Here is a 19,774-nt window from a genome sequence, read left to right as displayed (position 1 = left end):
AACCTTCATGTCTTCACCTTCTCTCTCCATTCTGGATCATTCCCCTTTTCTCCTAAGGTGATCTTGTTTCTCTCATGCTAATATTAAAAAAAAAAAACTAAAAAACAAAACAAAGTAAAATCCCACCCCCATCCAAGGGATTATTCTACAAATGCTAGCAGAAGGCTTCTGTGCTCATCTGCAATAGTGAAGGAAACAAGATTGCTGCTCTCAAGGAGCTTACAGTCTGGAGGAAGAGCAGACAAACAGGCATATGCATTCTAGCCAAGAAGTGTAAGAAGGTAAGCACAAAACACCATGGCAGTACACAGGAGGGTAGATGACTTTGGGAGAGGAGTTCAAAAAACTTCACAGACGTGCTGTTGTCTGCCAAACATCCCCCTTCTCCACACAGTCAAGCTTTGAAAGAGTAGCCTTGAGTTAACCTTCCTTTCCTCATTTTCCATTCAGTCCTCAAAACTTAGCACCATGACTCCCGCTCCCTCCACTCCATTCACATTAGCCCACATGTTGCCAAATGCAGTGGATCACATTGAATTCTTCTCCCACTTAGTCCCTCAACTGTAGTTAACACAAAGTCCTCCTGAAAAGCCTCTACTCCCCTGCAACCATATCTTGCTTTCCTCTTTGACCATTCCTTAGCTCTTGCCTCTCTCACCCTGTCTTCTTAAACTTTAAGTTCTCTTTCTCCTGTTCCTCTGGCCTAAACTCCATCCTTGGCCTTATATCCTTTTCTCACACAATCTCTTTGGATAAGTTCATTAATTCTAAAGGCCCCAGACACCCACATTATTACTTCAGCTCTGTCTTCCCTCTGAGGTTTGTTCTCATATATCCTGCTGACTGGCTTCTCCCTGGACACTTTAAACTCAACTTGCCTCAAACTGAAATCATCACTTTTCCCAGTTGGACTACTAAGATATACATATACTGACAGATAGATAGATACACAGATACATAGCTAAGATATAGAGGGATCAGTTGGTGGCTCATCAAGCCATAAACATGGAAGTCATTTCTCCTTCTTTCCCTCATCTTCCTACCTTCAGTCAGTTCTACTGACGTATCCCCTAGGTATGTAGAGAACCTAACCTTTCCTCTTGATCCCTACACTACCATGCTCTAATTCAGATATCCATCCTTTCTTTTAAAAAAATTTTTATTTGTTCTTTTTATATATACATGACAGTAGAGTGTATTTTTGACATACTATACATTCATGGAGTATAACCTCCCATTCTTGAGGTTGTATATGATGTAGAGTTACACTGGTCGTTTGTGAACATAGGAAAGTTATGTCCAATTCATTCTACTGTCTTTCCTAGTCCCATCCTCCTTCCCTTCCCTTCCCTTCACTCCCCTTTGTCTAATCCAATGAACTTCTATTCTTCCTTCCCCAACCCCCGATTATATGTTAGCATCCTCATATCAGAGAGAATATTTGGCCTATGGTTTTTTTGAGATGGGCTTATTTTACTTAGCATAATAGTCTCCAGTTCTATCAATTTACCAACAAATACCATAATCTCATTCTTCTTTATGTTTGGGGAATATTCCATTGTGTATATATGCCACATTTTCTTTATCCATTCTTCCGTTGAAGGGCACCTAGGTTGATTCCATAGCTTGGCTTTTGTGCAATGAACTACTATAAATGTTGATGTATCTGTGTCACTATAGTATGCTGATTTTAAGTCCTTTGGGTATATGCCAAGAAGTGGGATAACTGGGTCAAATGATGGTTCCATTCTAAGTTTTCTGAAAAATCTCCATACTGCTTTGTAGGGTCATCGCACCAATTTGCAGTCCCACCAGCAATGTATGAGTGTACCTTTTCCCCTGATTCTTGCAAACAACACTCATCCTTTCATCTGTATTATTCTCATAGCCTCTAAATTGAAATCCTTGTTTCTAATATTATGCTTATCTTTGAAACACCAGTGGTATCCTTCCAAAAGAAAACCTGGCCATTCTGCATTTATGCCTAAAATCTTCATTAGCATTCCATCACCATGAAAAGAATTCTAAGCTCCATAGTGCAGCCTACAAACTTCTCTATAACTGTGAATTTACCAATTTCTAGCCTTATCCCTCATTCATTCAGTCAAAAATATTTATTGCATACCCACCACATATCAAGTATGATTGCTGGTGTTGAAGATATATAGTGAATAAAAGAGACAGTAAACAAGAGATATCAGCAAAAACACAGAGTACACCAGGCAGTAGTTAGTACTACGAAGAAAAACATGGAAGGTGGATACAAAAGTGAGGTAGGTGGTAAAGGGTGGCAATTTTAAACAGAAGATCATGCCAGCAAGACTTAAACTAAAAGATTAAGATAGATAGATAGATAGATAAATAGATAGATAGATAGATAGAAAGACAGACAGATAAACACTTTTGCCATAGGGCCTCTCGCTTTACTGTTCCCACAAAATTGTTCTAAGATATGTGGCATGTGTATCTGTGTGTACTTGTATCCAGCGACCAGCAAAGAGGCTTGATGGCTGAAGCAAAATGAGCAGAAGATGCTAGGGGAAGATTGATTAGAGCGGTGCAGTAATACCTTAAAAGACACCGTGAGGAGTTACTCCAATTGAGAAGAGAAGCCGTTGGAAGTCACTGGAGGGTTTAAGGAGAGAAGCAACACGATCTGATGTCAGTTTTAATAGGATCATCCTGGCTGCTACACCAACATTACAATGAAGAAAGCAAGCACAGGAGCAGTGAGACCAGATGAGAGGCTACTATGAGAATCCAAGGGAAAGATGGTAACAGGTGAAACCAGAGTGAGAGCAGAGAACTCACATTTGCAATGTACTATTGTATGAAGGAAGAGCTGGGAGATCTGCAAATGTCCTGGATGTAGGATGGAAAGAAAGTAAGGAGTCAAAGACGGTGTAAGATTTCTGACCTGTGTACCTGGAGAATGGATTTACTGAGATGAGAAGAATTAGGAAGAGAACAAACTAAAAAAGATGAAATTGTGAGCTCAGTAGAGTACAAGGACCAGAAACTTTTTCAGTAAATATTTTAGCCTTTGGGATTCACAATTAGGTCTATATCACAATGCTTGTGACTGAAGTATAAAAGCAGCCAAAGATAATGCATGAACAAATGAGTATGCCTGTGTCTCAATAAGTTTTTAGTTTTTGATTCTAAATACTGAGTTCATATAACTTTCATAAGTTATTGGTCACGGCTATTTTCAACTATTTAAAAATAAAGAAAATATTCTTAGTTTATAGGTCATAAAAATATAAGCATCAGGCCACATTTATTCTGCTGACTCCTGGTATAAAACACTTTAGTTTCACCAATATGTCTTCTAACAACTAATTTAGGGCTTCTTCTGTGATATCACAGCATGGCCCCTACATCACCACACAGACTCTGCTATCAACCAGTTGGTGATTTCTTAGGAGTACTGACTCCATACAATAGAAGGATTCATAATATGCAGCAAAATATTAACATTTGTGTACTCCCTGATTCTCAGAAATCCACCCACACAGAAAATGAGAAATAGTCTAAAGGCAGAACTTCATTCCAATGTTAGGGAAAAACAGAACCTTATTATTAGCATTAGATGTAGAAAGTCTCAAGATTAATTACTGGGGGGTGGGGGGTGGGGGGAGGGCGGAAACCAGAAAAATAAACTGTGCTTGTGAAATTGACAGAATGCTTTCTTAAGAAAATAATCGGTCTTCTCTAGGGAGCTTCAAACATTCGAATTTCAAACTTACACCTTTTTAAAAAAATATATTGACTTTAAAAAGAGTCAACAGCTAGAAAATAAATTATTCTAACAAAACATTTATAGTCAGAAAAAAACTGAAAAGTTTTAACAGAGGATAAAGGAGGACATATCACGCATATGCTTGTTCAAATTTGAGGACAATCTTGTATCAAGGACTCTCTTGCTTCTTCAGGAACCTGCTGGCAACACAGTGATACCATCAGGGGCAGACACAAGTGGAGTTTTTAGAAAATGGTATTTGAGAAGTCAATATTGATGTTTGACTCATGCAATGGTGCGATGAGTTGTTGAGATTAGTGTCGACATCTTTGGCTTGTGTCAAAATCAGGGAAAAATCTCTGGGCAGCAGTTTACTAATTGTACCATCTTGTTTAATTGCTTAAAATCTCCAGGCTTCACCTTTCTTATCTGTAATGTGGGGGTAAAGGCACCAACTCTCTATAATACTAACTGGGATAACAACTGGAAAACCTTTAACTGAGTACCTTGTCCTCAATAAATGAAAATTAATATATTCTTACATGTGATATGTTAAAATTCTCTCATGCATTTCCTAAAGCTCTCAATTAGAGATTGAGCTGAATGTTGAAAACAGATGATCAATAAGATGCAAAAACCTGACCCTTCACAGACTAATCCAATATATTTAGGGTACCATTAGGATATCTTACCTTCTCAAAGGCACACTGAGGGTTTCTGCAAACAACAGGTTTGCAGATAACGATGTTGCCATGGCAACGGCAGTTTTGGCATGAATCAGGCTTCCAAACTGTGGCATCCTGCAAAGAAGCATAAGCTCTGAGTTAAAAACTGATCAGTCAAGGTCTAAGCACACAAAGGCAACACCATCAAAAGCCCCACATCCTGAACAATTAAAAGGCAGAGGAGTGTCACAGGCACGCCACACACAGTACTCTCTGGGCACTGATTAACCCTGAATGGCAATAAAAGCAGTATGATCCATTTCACAATAGTCAACCTACATAGCCAAAGACAAGGGCATTCAGCACACAGCTGTCAATACCCAGAGTAGAAAGTATCGATTAGCCACAAACCTCTGAGGACACGCTGCTCCCTGACTTGAAGTTTCTTTTTGCTGTTAACTAGCACAGATTATCTGAGAAGGTTTAAAGGAAAATGACTTTTTTTTTTAAGGTTCCAGGGATTGAACTCAGGGGACCACTGAGCCACATCCCCAGCCCTATTTTGTATTTTTTTTTAAATTTAGAGACTGGGTCTCACTGAGTTGCTTAGTACCTCACTTTTGCTGAGGCTGGCTTTAACTCACGATCCTTCTGCCTCAGCCTCCCAAACCACTAGGATTACAGGCATGTACCACCACGTCCTGTGGAAACTGACATTTTGTCTAGCTCTAATCAGTATTCAAAAAGCAGTATTTGCCACCAGATCATATAAGCACCTCAGACCTCACTTTGCTTACTGCATACTTCAATGCTCATCAGAAACAGATGTATGTAAGTGGTTCTGTTTTTCAAGATACATTCACCAAACACATATGCACTGAGTAGCTGTTTTGGGATCTTAATTGGGATCTTAATGAAGTCCAAGTATGGGACCGTCTATGAAGATCTCACACATTATTTTGGATCATGAACGTTAAATAAACAAAAATGTCATTACCCAACAAATTGGGAAGAAAAATAGTGAACAGAAAAGAGAACCCAGGCTCTAATAAAGGTCTCAGGAATTTCTTTCCTATTTCTCACCCTCTATCATGTTGAATCCTTATTTCAATCCTACTATTTTAAAGTAACTTTTAGCCCAACTCTCTCAGAGATTCCACAGAGACCTTTTCTATCCATTGAAATGTTGCTATGATGACTTTGAATTTAAGCAAAAAGACACTAGAGGATGTACTGAAATCCATTTTCCCAGACATTCCTATTCCTATTCTACATGAGTTGAAAAAAGCCAAACTATTCGACTGAATTTTAAACACTAAACCTGAGAATGCTGTCTGTACTATTCTCTGGTTTAAAGCTACTCTAAGGCTCATCTTTGCTTCAGATGGGATAAAACACAGACCCTAAAATCAGGCCTTCACCTCGCTTTCTGGGCTTGCTGAACCTCACAGTCCTGAGGCTTTCATCCATTCACAACAACTAGGTCAAGTTACTGGACAGCCCTGCCTCCTCTCACCTGGTCTCACATCTCACTCTCCTGCTGGGATCCCTACTCCTCCCTGACTTCTCCTGGAGGAGTCTGCAAACCCACACTCTCTTTACATGCCAACCTCAGAGTTGAATCATTCTTACCCCTATTCCATGCAGTTCTTTGACACTCCCCTGCAACCCCACTTTGTCCTGCACACACTGTCACACTTTATTGCACTCATTTAAATGCCTGTTAGCCTTGCCAGAGCAGACTGTAAATCCTTTGAAGCATGAACTTGGCCTGCTACTCCTCCTTAAAAAGAGGAGTTAATAGTTCATAAGTTGCTTAGTGAAGGTTTATTCCCCCTTTAAAACTTTCTCATCCTTTTTTTTTCCCCTCAATAAACCAAAATCCAAGTGCTACTCAATACTCCAGGGAGAGAAAGAAAGTTTCTAAGCTCCTGACAGCATCATCAGAACACAAGCATTTGACTTGAGCTGGGAATGGGCTGGGAAATGGGTGGACACAACAGACACTTTTACATGCAATGGCAGAAAACGAATGTGATGGTTAATGTTATGTGCCAACACAGCTAGGCTATGGAGCCCATTTGTTTGGTTGGACATTAGTCTAGATGTTTCAGTGAAGAAACAGGTGGTCCCCAACTTTTGACTTTTTGACTTTAGGATGGTACAAAAAATATACATTTAATAGAAACCATACTTTGAATTTGGGGTTTGAATCTTTTCCCAGGCTAGCAATATGCAGTGTGATACTCTCTTGAGATGCTGAACAGCAGAGCAAACCACTGCTCCCAATCATCCACAAGATCTCCAGGGTAAACAACAAATACTCTACAGCGTCCAGTGTTGCTATTATGTACAGGTAATAGGTACGTTAGTTGCATGAAATGCATTTTTGACTAATATTTTCTTACAATCAATGAGGATATAACCCATTGAGAATTGAGGAACATCTGCATTTTGTGGATGAGATTGACATGTACCATCAGTTGACTTTTAAATAAAGGAGTTTACTTTCCATAACATGATGAGTCTCATACAATTAGTTAATGTCCTTAATTGAAAAATCTGAGGCTTTCTAGAGAAAAGGAAATTCAACCTTACATCTATAATATGGCTCAGGAAGTTTAGGCAGGAGGCTTGCATGTTCAAAACCAGCCTCAGCAACTTAGCAAAGCCCAAAACAACTTAGTGAGACCCTATCGCTAAATAAAATATAAAAATGGGGGCTGGGGATGTGGATAAGTGCTTAAGCATCCTGGGTTCAATCCCTGATACCAAAAAAGAAAAGAAAAGAGAGCTACAACATGGAAATTTTGCCTGCATTTCCAGCTTGCTCATCTGTTTTGTAGATTTTGAACTTGCCAGTGCATGAGCCAATGAACAAATTCCTTAAATACCCCCACCTCCTATCGGTTCTATTTATCTCCATAACCATGACTAATGTACCAACACTTGTATAGATTTACATGGATATGCATGACACTCTACACAGAGTCACTTCTCAGGTCAAGAAACGCTACGCTCATAATCACTCAGAGAATGTGCTTCAAATACAAGTAATTTTCCAAAGTTATTTTAGACACATAATATGTATCTGAGGTAAGATGACATTCCCAGTGGCTGACTCACAAATTCTAAGTCAAAGCAAATGAATACCAGAACTTGCCTTGGATTACTTCTGAATGTCTCCTTATCATTATAGCACATTCTTCAAACTTGACAATAATGTGACAACTACAGGATGGTCTTAACCCAAAGAACACTGACATGAAAGTGAGGAAAAATGAAGTTCATTTCCAAGCACAATGCAATATATGTTTCCTGATGATTTCAAGAAAATAGTTACAGTTTTAGGGTACAGGTTAAATAAAAATGACAATTTCACAAAGCCAATTACTACCATTTATTGATAATTTAGTTTATGTTGACCAATCTTGGAGCAGGAAGAGCAATTATTGTACAAGAGGAAGAAGGCTTTCTCAAACTCTGTCATCGTCCTGGAAGACCAGGGAACACAGCTATGTGCTGGTACCATGCAAACCTCTTACCTACAGGACAGCCCTATGTATAGGTCTCCAATGCAATTTACAGATGAGGAAACAGGATATGAGAGATGGAAAAATTTCCCCAAGTTCAAAAAGTCCTTAGAAGATCTCAATACACAGGCTCTAGGGCCAGACTAATGTCAAATGTTCAAATCCTAATGTCATCATTTACTAACTGTGCATCTGTGGTTAAAGTGCCTGTGTCCCAGGTTTCTCATCTGGGAAACTGGGATACTAAAGTAAGGTAGATGCTAAAGGTACTTACTCCATAGTTTTCTTAGAAGCATCACGTGAGACACTGTATTTAAAGATTTATGAACATTGTCTGGGACTTACTAAGAGATCATTAAATGTAATCTGGTTTTGCACCAAAGGCTTTCTATTATGTTATAGGCATTCAACAAATATCTTCTAAACATTTCCTTTTCTTAAAGTGAATACAGTCCCGTTCATATCTTGATTTTCCAATGTTCTCACTCTATACAAGTAAAACTTAGGGGAATAAGATTATTTCTTAATTGGGATTCTTGCACTCGAAGAATCCAGAACATTGCCATGGGAGGGATCTGTAGGAATAAATCTGTAGACTGAGTTTAAAGACAATTAGGTAATTAGAAAGGTCTCTGTCTCACAAAGCAGTCAGTATGAGTCCACATCTTTCTTTAACTTAGACCATGAATAGCCACACTGGGTCATATGAGCTTTCTTCATCTTAGTGTGGGCCAACCAACTTCATTCTCTCCAGATGCAACATTCAAAACACCAGACTTCAAGTTCCTCTCTACACTCAATCATGTTCCCAATGACCTCCAAATTTCTAAAAGCCCATTACACATTTAGCAGCCTTCAATTATTGCACTTAGCTTACTGAATTCTAAATAGGGCCTTCTGAGAACAGAGAGTAAGTTTCACACTTTCATTCACAAAACCATAATCTTTCTTCATGTCAATTCAATGTTTCAGTTTTTCTGGATCTGGGAAGCCTTCTTGATCTGTTTCCATATCTGTCTTCCCAGAAGATGAGAAGTCTTCAAGAAAGGAGATTTCATTTTACTCCTCTTTGTAGATCCCCTGAACTTAACCCAGTTCCTAAATGTTGTCTGAAATAATTAATAAACAACTCATGAAAAAAACATCTACCTGTATAAATTCATATATTCTAGTTAGGCTTGTGAGAGCTTGAGGAAACAGGGTTTAACTGATATCACCACAAAATCCCTATAATGTTGGATGTTATGACATTCCTGGGGTCTAACTATATTTAAAGAAAACTTTTGTTCATCTAAGCATTAAACCCAAAGAAAAAAGTTCTTAATTTTATGCCCTTAATTAATATATCCTCAGAGAGTTAAATAATTTATGGTTAATTTTAAGTAAAATAAATCCTTTCCCAAGCCTGGATAGATGGTCATATACTTTTTAGTTTTAAAACTTTACAAATCAATTTCTATGAGGCCATAAAATTGCTTTATGAAAGTAGGGACGCGGGAGTTCCTCAATAGCTAAAACTTTGGATAAAGCCATAAAATCCAAAGAAATAACACTGTAAAGTAAGTTTTACAGATTTTCATGTTACTACTGCAATTCTCTCACTTTATAATCTTCTCTTTCAGTTTAACACACTCTGCAAAAGTATATTCTTAAGAGAGTCTTTCACTAGAATATAGGTGAAAGGATTAGATTATGACAAAACTAAAAAGCAATGAAAATATGGTCTATTTAAACAGTTTTAATATTTTTAATAAAATATGAATAAATTTTTCAGATAACATCATTATTCCAAACCCAAATACTTTAAAGTAGAAGGGTACTTTAAAAAGAAACTTATTTACTTGTCAAATATTTATTGAACATTTGATTAGTGCTAAAAATGAACAATGAATATACCCTTCATCAGGACTCAAATTTCTGGGGGAAATTATTTATAATACTCTAAAGAGCAGAATATCAACTGTCAACATAAATTTTCTTTCATCTAAATGTTATAATAACCATACTTTAATTATTGATTAATGCATCTCATTTTTAAATGCCCTTGGCTTTTTAGAGCAAAAATGAGAAAGAAGGAATAATGTTCCCCAAAACTGTGCTTTTAAGTTACAAAATAGTATGTGGATTATAATGCTTTTTTGGAATAAAAATATATTTAAATGCATAGAAACAAAGTGTGAAATTATGTGATTTCACATAACCAGGGTGTCGGTTAACTTTTCAAATGGTGTGATTAAAATACCTACAAGAACAACTTAAAGGAGGAAAAGTTTATTTTGGTTCATGAATGCAAGGGTTCCATCCATGATTGGTACACTCCTTGGCTCTGGGCTCAAAGTGAAGCAGAACTTCATGGAAGAAGGATGTGATGGAGGGAAGCTGCTCCATTCACAGTGGCCAGGAAATAGAGTAGGGAAGGGGCCCAGAGATGATAAACTCTTCCAGGGATGACCCCAGTGACCCATGCCCTCCAGCCATACCCCACTTGCATTTACCTCTGATGTTCCTGCATTGACAAAGGAGTTGGGGGAACACCTGATATCAAATCATAACACCCAGGAAGCAAAGAGTGGTCATTACTGGTGGGTGGTAGGTGATTTTTTGTTTTGTCCTTTATCCTTATCTGTATTTTCTATTTTTATTTCATATTTAACTTATGTGATATTTTAAAGTCATTTTAAAAATATAAGGTAGGAAAACAAAACAAAACAAACAAAAAAAAAAAAGGTGTTTTTTTTTTTTTTTTTTTTTTTTTTTTTTTTTACCTCTGACAAACATAGACCCAGACAAAACTAGTGTTGTGTTAAACTAGCTTGGGGAGAGAGGGTAAATAAAACCATTTACCAAATGTATAACAGTAGGTGATTTATCTAAACTTCCTGAGCTATCCCCAAACTCAGTCAAATTTCAAAAATTAACTGTACTCCCTACTTGTCCTTCAAAGCAATGAAAGAAATACAATATTCAACCGGGGCCCATGTCTTCATTTCTGGAGGTTCATTTTCCTGACAAGTCTGGTTTTCAGGAAAGATAATCCATAAAAAAGGGTTCTTTGACCCAGCTTCAGTTCAGGCACAGAAATAATGGTCCTTGTTTGTCAAGGAACCATAAAGAAACGGATCAATAACTTTCATAAGGTTATTTTAGAGCTCAGTGCATTTCCCAAGTGCCCTTCTTCAGACAACTTAGATAAACAATACCTTTTTCATTTGGTCTCATTTTAAAGTTCATGGAAAGCTCCTCATTCAGTCCCAAATAAGAAGGAAGATAGGGCATATATTGTCAGGAAAAGATACGGGATCTTGTATTTACAATAAATTATCTCCTCTCAGGAAGAGTAAGTACAAGTTAATGCCACAAAAGAGAAAATGACAAACCACTTTCTGAGACCTATTTCACAGATTTGCTCCATATAATACCCACTTATGGAATTTCTTGTTTTACATATCAAGGACCATTTCAGCATCCTGGGATGATTAGCTTGTACCCACCCGATCTCCTTTACCTGTCTTAAAAATGATAAACCTAAAGGCATCCACTGTACGAATCTCAACTTGGATACAGAAACAACAGCAAGCATCACAGATGAAAAGATAGCTGCTATATATAACTGAAAGTGCCTTTGTTCAAAAGACCCTGAACAGCAAGTTAGCATCACGTTTTTGTACAGATGTCTTACAATAGCGTGATATCACAAGTGGAGGCAGGGAGAGGGAGGAAAAGGGAACAAGTTACTTCCAAGCGCTAGTGTGTCCCAGATTCTCCACACATTCGTGATCCTACTACTCCTCACAGCATCCTGTAGACAAGGTATCATGACCCTGATTTTATTACTGAGGGAATAAAACATGGAAGGTTGAGTGAACTGCATAGAGCTCAGCTGGTAATTGAGACATCTGGGATTCAAACCCATTCTTTCTTTTTTTTTTTCCTGTTTTGCTGTTATATAATATCAATAATCATGTACTATAATGTATAGCTACTTTACCATTTTAAATCACTCTTGGTTCTACTTTCTGACTTTAACTGATTAAAATAGAGAAACACCTAGGGCAGTGCTGCTTCCGCTTACAAATGAAGACTACGTGAGGTTTAAGTGACCCACCTACCAAATACTCCCACCCCTCTTAATCTAGCTTCCACAGAGCCCCCAGGTCTCAGTTTAAATATCACTTCCTCAAGAGGGCCTGCTCTGCCTCCTCAACCAAGTCAATATTCCTCTGCTTCATGTTCTCAAGGCTCCTCCCAATTCCAGAAAGACATATGTACTCCTCCCAGTTTTGTTTTACATAGAAAACAAACCAGGAAGAAGAGGGTACCTTCTGGGTTCTAGATTGTTTGGCAGTTTCACATTATTTTATTTTTCTTTTTAAAACCTCTTTACACAGATTTTCATCATGATTTCCATTTTATAGATGAAGAAACTAAGGTTCAGAGCGGTTGAGCAATAGTACCAAAGCTCACGAGCCTTGGTATTTGAACTGGTGTACCCATTTGATTCTAAAGTTGGTTTTCATACATGATCACCTTTGTAGCCACAGCCTGGTCTAGGAACACAAGGTTACACAGCACTAGTTCAAATAGCAGTGCTGACATGGTAGAGAGGGTAACCTTGGGTTCAATACCAATTCAACTACTTCCTAGCTTTAGAATGCTGAACAAATCTATTAATTTTTCTGAGTCTCCATTTCCTAGTATGTAAATTAAGTATAAGAGAGGACCTAATCAAGTGACAGTAAGAATGAACTACACTAATATTCTTGGTCCAGAGACCCTCCCATGAGATGCACAGTCGATGCTACCTATGAATTTAGTCACATGTCACAAGCTTCACCTGTTGTATTTTTTATGACGGAGGAAAGAGTTAATGCTTAGACCTGTAGAAAGTCTCCCCTGGAATCTCCAGTATCCAAGACACGGGGTAGTTCACTTTCCTAGGGCTTACATGTTTACACAATATTCTACTATCAAGTTATGTGGAAACTGTATTCCTAGAGCAATACAGCATGCCAAAAATAATTAAGATGTCTTTAAAAAATAGAATAAAATAAACACCCAAATGATGTACTCCCCATTCCAAATTCTGAAACATTTGCAATACAAGCTTAATTATAGCTCTTCTATTATTACTTAACACCCAACTTTCCATTTGTTCTGACACAATCCTGTTAGAGTGAGAGTCTGACCTAAGAGCATCCCAAATGACAACTCTCATAAATTCCTGGTGACAATAACCACAGAAAATTTTTCATTACTGATTAATTCAGTCACACATTTCCACTTTAAGTAATCCAGATACTAGGGAGATCCTACTGTAGCTAAGCTTGTAATTACTTTTTTCTTCTATCAATTCAGCTCCCAAAGATTTCATTTCATATATTCCTAAAGCAAATGTGGGGGGGGGGGGAATTAAACATTCAAAATGTTTGCACATAAAGTTAAATTATAGCTATACCATTATCGCCCATATTAAAATTACTTATTTTCTTGTATTCTCTACCAGATCATTATCATTTCTTTTATAATTAGTTTCCTACTTGTCTGTCTTAAAAGAGTAAGGACAATTTCTTTATATTCACGTAGCTATGTATTCCCACAGGGACTAAAACATAGCAGACACATGTTTTTGAATGAAATAATAAATGGATGGCAGGAGGAATATTCCCAAACTTAAAGAATTTCTAGCTGTTTTATGATGTAATTGCTAAAAAAAATTAATGCACAAACAACAGCACTTCATTCAACATGCTGCCCTTTAAAAATCTTGCAGCTGCAATAGCCATTTTCAATCTATAATATTTGAGCGCTTGCCTTCTAGACTTACATCTCAGTTAAGACCTTTATTCTAAAAGAGCCCCTCTATTTCTGATTAAATGTCAAGCTGATACTATTATGTTCCAGCATGCCACAACTGTGTCATATCATCTGAAGCTCTTTTGGTGTGTCTTTAATCCCTAACTTTTCCTCAAGCCAGCCCCTTGGCAGTGGTCCTAGTTAAACAGACCATCCAGTGAAAGCAAATGGTTTGGATTTGTACTGATACTTGCACTTCTTGACCAGACAAAAACTGACATACTAAGTCTATTTTCAGGACTGGCAGACATCAAAGGCTTCCTTTCCAGTAGCTGATTCTCACTATTTAATGTGAGGACTCCAGAACAGGGACAATGCTACTCAAAGAGACATTGGAAGATTTGCTTTAAAAACAGAAGATTTGGGGTGCTACTAGTATTCAATGAACTAGGATCATAAATTCTAGATGTCATGTTGTGTGCATTCTTGCACAAATAAAAATTATCCCCCTTCCACATGACTTTTAAAAGTCCCACCAAATGTTCATGTAGTAAAAATATCTACCTATAATTATCTGATTATTATATACTGTTTATATACACCATGATCACACATTGAATTACCCAAAATTTAGCTACCATGTAACTTAAGGAAAGTCTGTATTATATGTGGTTTAGAACTTTATGAAGATAATAAAAAAACAATATGTATATTATAAATATCAGATGCATATATTTTAAATATTTCAATAACTAGGAAATTTCATCAGAAAATTTATAAATATAATTAACATAAACATAATTAAAATTTATAAATATAATAAAACAGAATTTATAAAACATAAAAATCCAATCAAATAATATTAAACTTGTTTAATGGAAGACTGCCTACAGCTAAAGAGAATAATGGTAAGCAAGAATATAGATCAATAGAAAATATCCTAACTGAAACACAAAGAATGAAAGGATAGAAAATTCAGAAAAGAGGATTGGAGGCACATGGAACATGTTATAAGGTTTAACATACAGGGTAATTTAGTTCTGAAGACAAGATGCAGAATATGGGAAGAATGAAATATCTTGAAGAAATATGGGCAATACTTTTCTAAAACCAAAGAAAAATGTCAAGCCATAGATTTAAAAAGTTCTGTAACTATCAAATAGAATAAATGTTAAAGAAAATAACAATTTAAGTACATCAGCATCAGTATAAAAGCAAAAAGAAAAATCTTAAAGTCATAGAGAAATATGGAATTATCTTCAAAAAAGAACAGTAAAACTGACAACTTCTTCACCAAAAAAGAGTGATAGAGACAGGAAGATGGCGGCGGGAAGTGAGTAAGCCGCTCCGTGCTCCGCACCGCCACGCCCGCAGCATATGTTGCCGCATCTTAAAAGAAGAAGTAAAGATCATTAAAGGAGATCTGTCCACAAAGACTCAGTACCGTGTCAAGAAAGGGGCCTAGGTGGAGTGAATCCGCCACGACTCCAGCCAAGGTGGAGTGAGTCCATCACGACTTCAGCATGAGCAGTGAGGCTGCAGCCCCCGAGCTGCCCGGCTCCCTCGGCCCCTTCTCCTTCTCCTCTCCACCTTTCCGCTTTGCTTCTCCCCCGCCGTCTCTCCTCCCACGCTCACTCCCTAAATCTAGATCTCAATTTCTTTCCCCCACCCCGCCCGCTCTCCCGCGTGTCCAGTACCCGGCCCGCGCAGGCCCGAGGCGCTGCCTCCCCTCCCCCAGCCCGCACCCCCTCCCCGGGGGTCCTGAAGGCCACAGCTGGGCCGCCGCCGCCTCCGCTTCCCGCGGAGCACCATAGAGCAGACTCTTCACCGTGCGAGTGAGCTGCCGAGTAAAATGGAACAGCTGATAAGATGAGTGACAATTTAAAATCTAAGTGATCCAACATGGCGGCGGACGCGGAGAGATCAAGTCTCTAACCCCTTCAGCTGCGCGAGCATAGGGAGAAGTAAACTGTCAAAATACTGTTTGCTAAGGACCACTAGGCACTGTTGAGCTGAAGGGGATCCCGGGCGAACAGTCTGCCCTTCTCAGAACACACCGAGCCCAGATTGGGCTGCATTCTAGTTCTGGTTCGCCTGCTTCTTGTGACTCAGCACTAATGATCCCGCTGAAATAACTATTCGGCCCACCTGAACTCACAGAGGTAAAAGCCAACTGAGCACGATAGTCAGACCCAGGGTATCGCTCCCACCAGTGCTGACAACAGAGGTCCCTTGCACCAGCTACCAGGGGAGTTGCTACCTGAGGGCAAACAAATTTGCTGGGGGTCCTCAGCCCCAAGCCCTACAAACTTAGGGTCTGAGGGAGGCAAACAGAAAGGGTGTGCCCAGGCATCCAAGGAAACAGGGCTCCCAGGAGCAGAAGACCCGGCGTGTAGCCAGTATTGTGGTGAGCGTCACTGGTGAGCGGGGCCTGGCTTGAAGAACCACAAGAGAAGGCCCTAGGCACTCAGGATTGAAGACCCGCACAGTCTGGGAAGAAGAGCTGAGACACAGTGATTGGTTCCCACCCATCAAGAAGAGAAGCCTGGTCCAGTGGGCATAGCTCCACCTACTAGAAAAGAAGTTAATTGAGCTCTATGACTGCATTTATTATTATTATTTTTTTAATGATTATTATTGGTATTTTTTTAAATTTTATTTTCACTTTTTGTTGTTGATGTTGTTGTTCTTTAACTTTCTTATTAATTGTTTCATTTTTTTTAATTCTTTTTATTCTATTATTATTACTATTATTTTTTAAACTTTAATTTCCATTTGTTTATTATCATTATAATTTTTTTTTTGGTTTTAAATTTTTATTTTTTCGTTTTTTCTTTCTTTCTTTTCACTTTTTTTCTTTTGTCTTTTCATTTCTTTTCAATTTTCTTATTCCCCGTTTCTTGAAGTCTACCTGCCTACACTGACTCTCTTTTGTGACTTCTTCCCTTCCCTTCTAATATCTCTCCTCCCAAGCATCAAATAAATTTGTAAGAGTAAACAGTAACTCAGCAGTCAAACAGAACAAGAAGTATCATGAGCATAAAAAAGCAAGGAAGAAAAGGAGTACAAACAATGAAGGACAGCCTAAATATTCAGGAGGACCTAGAGTCATCAGAAAAATGGCCATATAAAGAACTCAAGGAAAACCTTAGACAGATGGAAAAGAACATTAAGATCACATTGAAAATGAATTACATAAACAGATAAAAGAAGAAGTTAAGCATCTTTATCAGGAGATAGAGATTATAAAAAAAAAATCAAACAATAATTCTAGAAATGAAGGAAACGATAAACCAAATTAAAAACTCAATCGAGAGTATCACTAACAGAGTGGAGCAAGTAGAAGCCAGAACGACAGATAATGAAGACAAAATATATCATCTTGAAAAGAGTCTAGCCAACTCAGATAGGCTGGTAAAAAATCACGAGAAAAACATCCAAGAGATTTGGGATAACATAAAAAAAACAAACTTACGAGTCATCGGGATAGAGGAAGGCACAGAGATTCATACCAAGGGAATGAGTAACCTGCTGAATGAAATAATTACAGAAAACTTTCCAGAAATAAAAAAGAAAACAGATATACAAATTGTAGATGCATACAGGACACCGAGCACACAAAATCACAGTAGACCAACGCCAAGACACATTGTTATGAAGATATCCAATATACAGAACAAAGAGAAAATATTAAAAGCTACAAGAGAAAAGAGGCAGATTACATTTAGGGGTAAACCAATAAGGTTAACAACGGATTGTTCATCACAGACACTGAAAGCGAGAAAATCCTGGAACAATGTATTTCAAACACTGAAAGACAATGGATGCCAACCAAGAATTCTGTATCCAGCAAAATTAAGCTTCAGATACGACAACAAAATAAAAATCTTTCATGATAAACAAAAGCTAAAAGAATTTGTAGCCAGAAAACCAGCATTGCAAAGCGTCTTGAGCAAAACTCAACACGAGGAAGAAATGAAAAACAATAACCAAAACCATCAGCAGGAAGTGCCTCGGTAAAGACAGAGTACGGGGGAAAACTAATCATGGAGAAACAAACTAAATTAGAAAAAAAGAGAGATAAATAATCAAACATGGCAGGAAATACAAACCATATATCAATAGTAACTCTAAACGTTAATGGCTTAAACTCTCCAATAAAGCGATATAGGCTGGTAACATGGATTAAAAAAACAAATCCAACAATATGCTGCCTCCAGGAGACACATCTGATTGGAAAAGACATACACAGGCTCAAGGTAAAAGGTTGGGAAAAAATATACCACGCACACGGTCCTCGTAAGCAAGCAGGGGAGGCCATTCTCATATCGAATAAAATCGACTTCAAGACTAAGTTAATCAAAAGGGATAAGGAAGGACATTATATACTGTTAAAAGGAACCATTCACCAACAAGACATAACAATTATCAATATTTATGCACCAAATAATGGCGCTGCGACGTTCATAAAACAAACTCTCCTCAAGTTCAAGAATCAAATAGACCACAACACAATAATTATGGGTGAATTCAACACACCTCTCTCACCATTGGACAGATCCTCCAAACAAAAGTTGAATAAAGAAACTATTGACCTCAATATCACAATCAATAACCTAGACTTAACTGACATATATAGAATATATCAACCATCATCAAATGGATATACTTTGTTCTCAGCAGCACATGGATCCTTCTCAAAAATAGACCATATATTATGCCATAGGGCAACCCTCAGTAAATATAAAGGGGTGGAGATAATACCATGCATTTTATCTGATCATAATGGAATGAAATGGAAATCAATGATAAAAGAAGGAAGGAAAAATCCTACATCACATAGAAAATGAACAATATGTTACTGAATGATCAATGGGTTACAGAAGACATAAAGGAGGAAATCAAAAAATTCTTAGAGATAAATGAAAATACAGACACAACATATCGGAATCTATGGGACACAATGAAAGCAGTTTTAAGAGGGAAATTCATCGCCTGGAGGTCATTCCTCAAAAAAAGGAAAAACCAACAAATAAATGAGCTCACATTTCATCTCAAAGCCCTAGAAAAGGAAGAGCAAAACAACAGAAAATGTAGCAGAAGGCAAGAATTAATTAAAATCAGAGCAGAAATCAAGGAAATTGAAACAAAAGAAACTATTGAAAAAATTAACAAAACAAAAAGTTGGTTCTTTGAAAAAATAAACAAGATCGACAGACCTTTAGCCATGCTAACGAAGAGAAGAAGAGAGAGAACTCAAATTACTAACATATGAGATGAAAAAGGCAATATCACAACAGATGCTACAGAAATACAGAAGACAATTAGAAATTACTTTGAAAACCTATATTCCAATAAAATAGAAGATAGTGAAGACATTGATAAATTTCTTAGGTCATATGATTTGCCCAGACCGAGTCAGGAGGATACACACAATTTAAACAGACCAATATCAATGGATGAAATAGAAGAAGCCATCAAAAGACTACCAACCACATATTGTGGGGTCAGGCTCCAAATTCCTTAATAGGACACCCATAGCCCAAGAGTTAATAACAAGAATCAACAAATGGGACTTTCTTAAACTGAAAAGTTTTTTCTCAGCAAGAGAAACAATAAGAGAGGTAAATAGGGAGCCTACATCCTGGGAACAAATTTTTACTCCTCACACTTCAGATAGAGCCCTAATATCCAGAGTATACAAAGAACTCAAAAAATTAGACAATAAGATAACAAATAACCCAATCAACAAATGGGCCAAGGACATGAACAAACACTTCACAGAGGAGGACATACAATCAATCAACAAGTACATGAAAAAATGCTCACCATCTCTAGCAGTCAAGGAAATGCAAATCAAAACCACCCTAAGATACCACCTCACCCCAGTAAGATTGGCAGCCATGATGAAGTCAAACAACAATGAGTGCTGGCGAGGATGTGGGGAAAAGGGTACTCTTGTACACTGCTGGTGGGACTGCAAATGGGTGCGGCCAATTTGGAAAGCAGTATGGAGATTCCTGGGAAAGCTGGGAATGGAA

General features: G+C 37.7%; 1 protein-coding gene across 6 annotated transcripts in view; it reads right to left on the bottom strand.

Moving 5' to 3' along the window:
• The window catches only part of FRAS1 (Fraser extracellular matrix complex subunit 1), a 448,933-nt gene that overhangs the window by 270,998 nt on the left and 158,161 nt on the right, over positions 1-19,774 (bottom strand). For all 6 annotated transcript variants that reach the window (XR_014023287.1, XM_081304117.1, XM_081304120.1 and 3 more), the window contains exon 3: positions 4,435-4,542. Coding sequence is in view for 5 of the 6 variants with exons in the window: in XM_081304117.1 (XP_081160243.1) it covers positions 4,435-4,542 (108 nt within the window). In the remaining variant the exon portion in view is untranslated. The remainder of the gene's footprint in view (positions 1-4,434; positions 4,543-19,774) is intronic.

The sequence above is a fragment of the Spermophilus citellus genome, assembly GCF_964194105.1.
Source record: "Spermophilus citellus genome assembly, chromosome: 8".
Taxonomy (NCBI): domain Eukaryota; kingdom Metazoa; phylum Chordata; class Mammalia; order Rodentia; family Sciuridae; genus Spermophilus; species Spermophilus citellus.
Note: the sequence above shows the minus strand (reverse complement) of the source record. Positions and strands in the feature narration are given on the sequence as shown.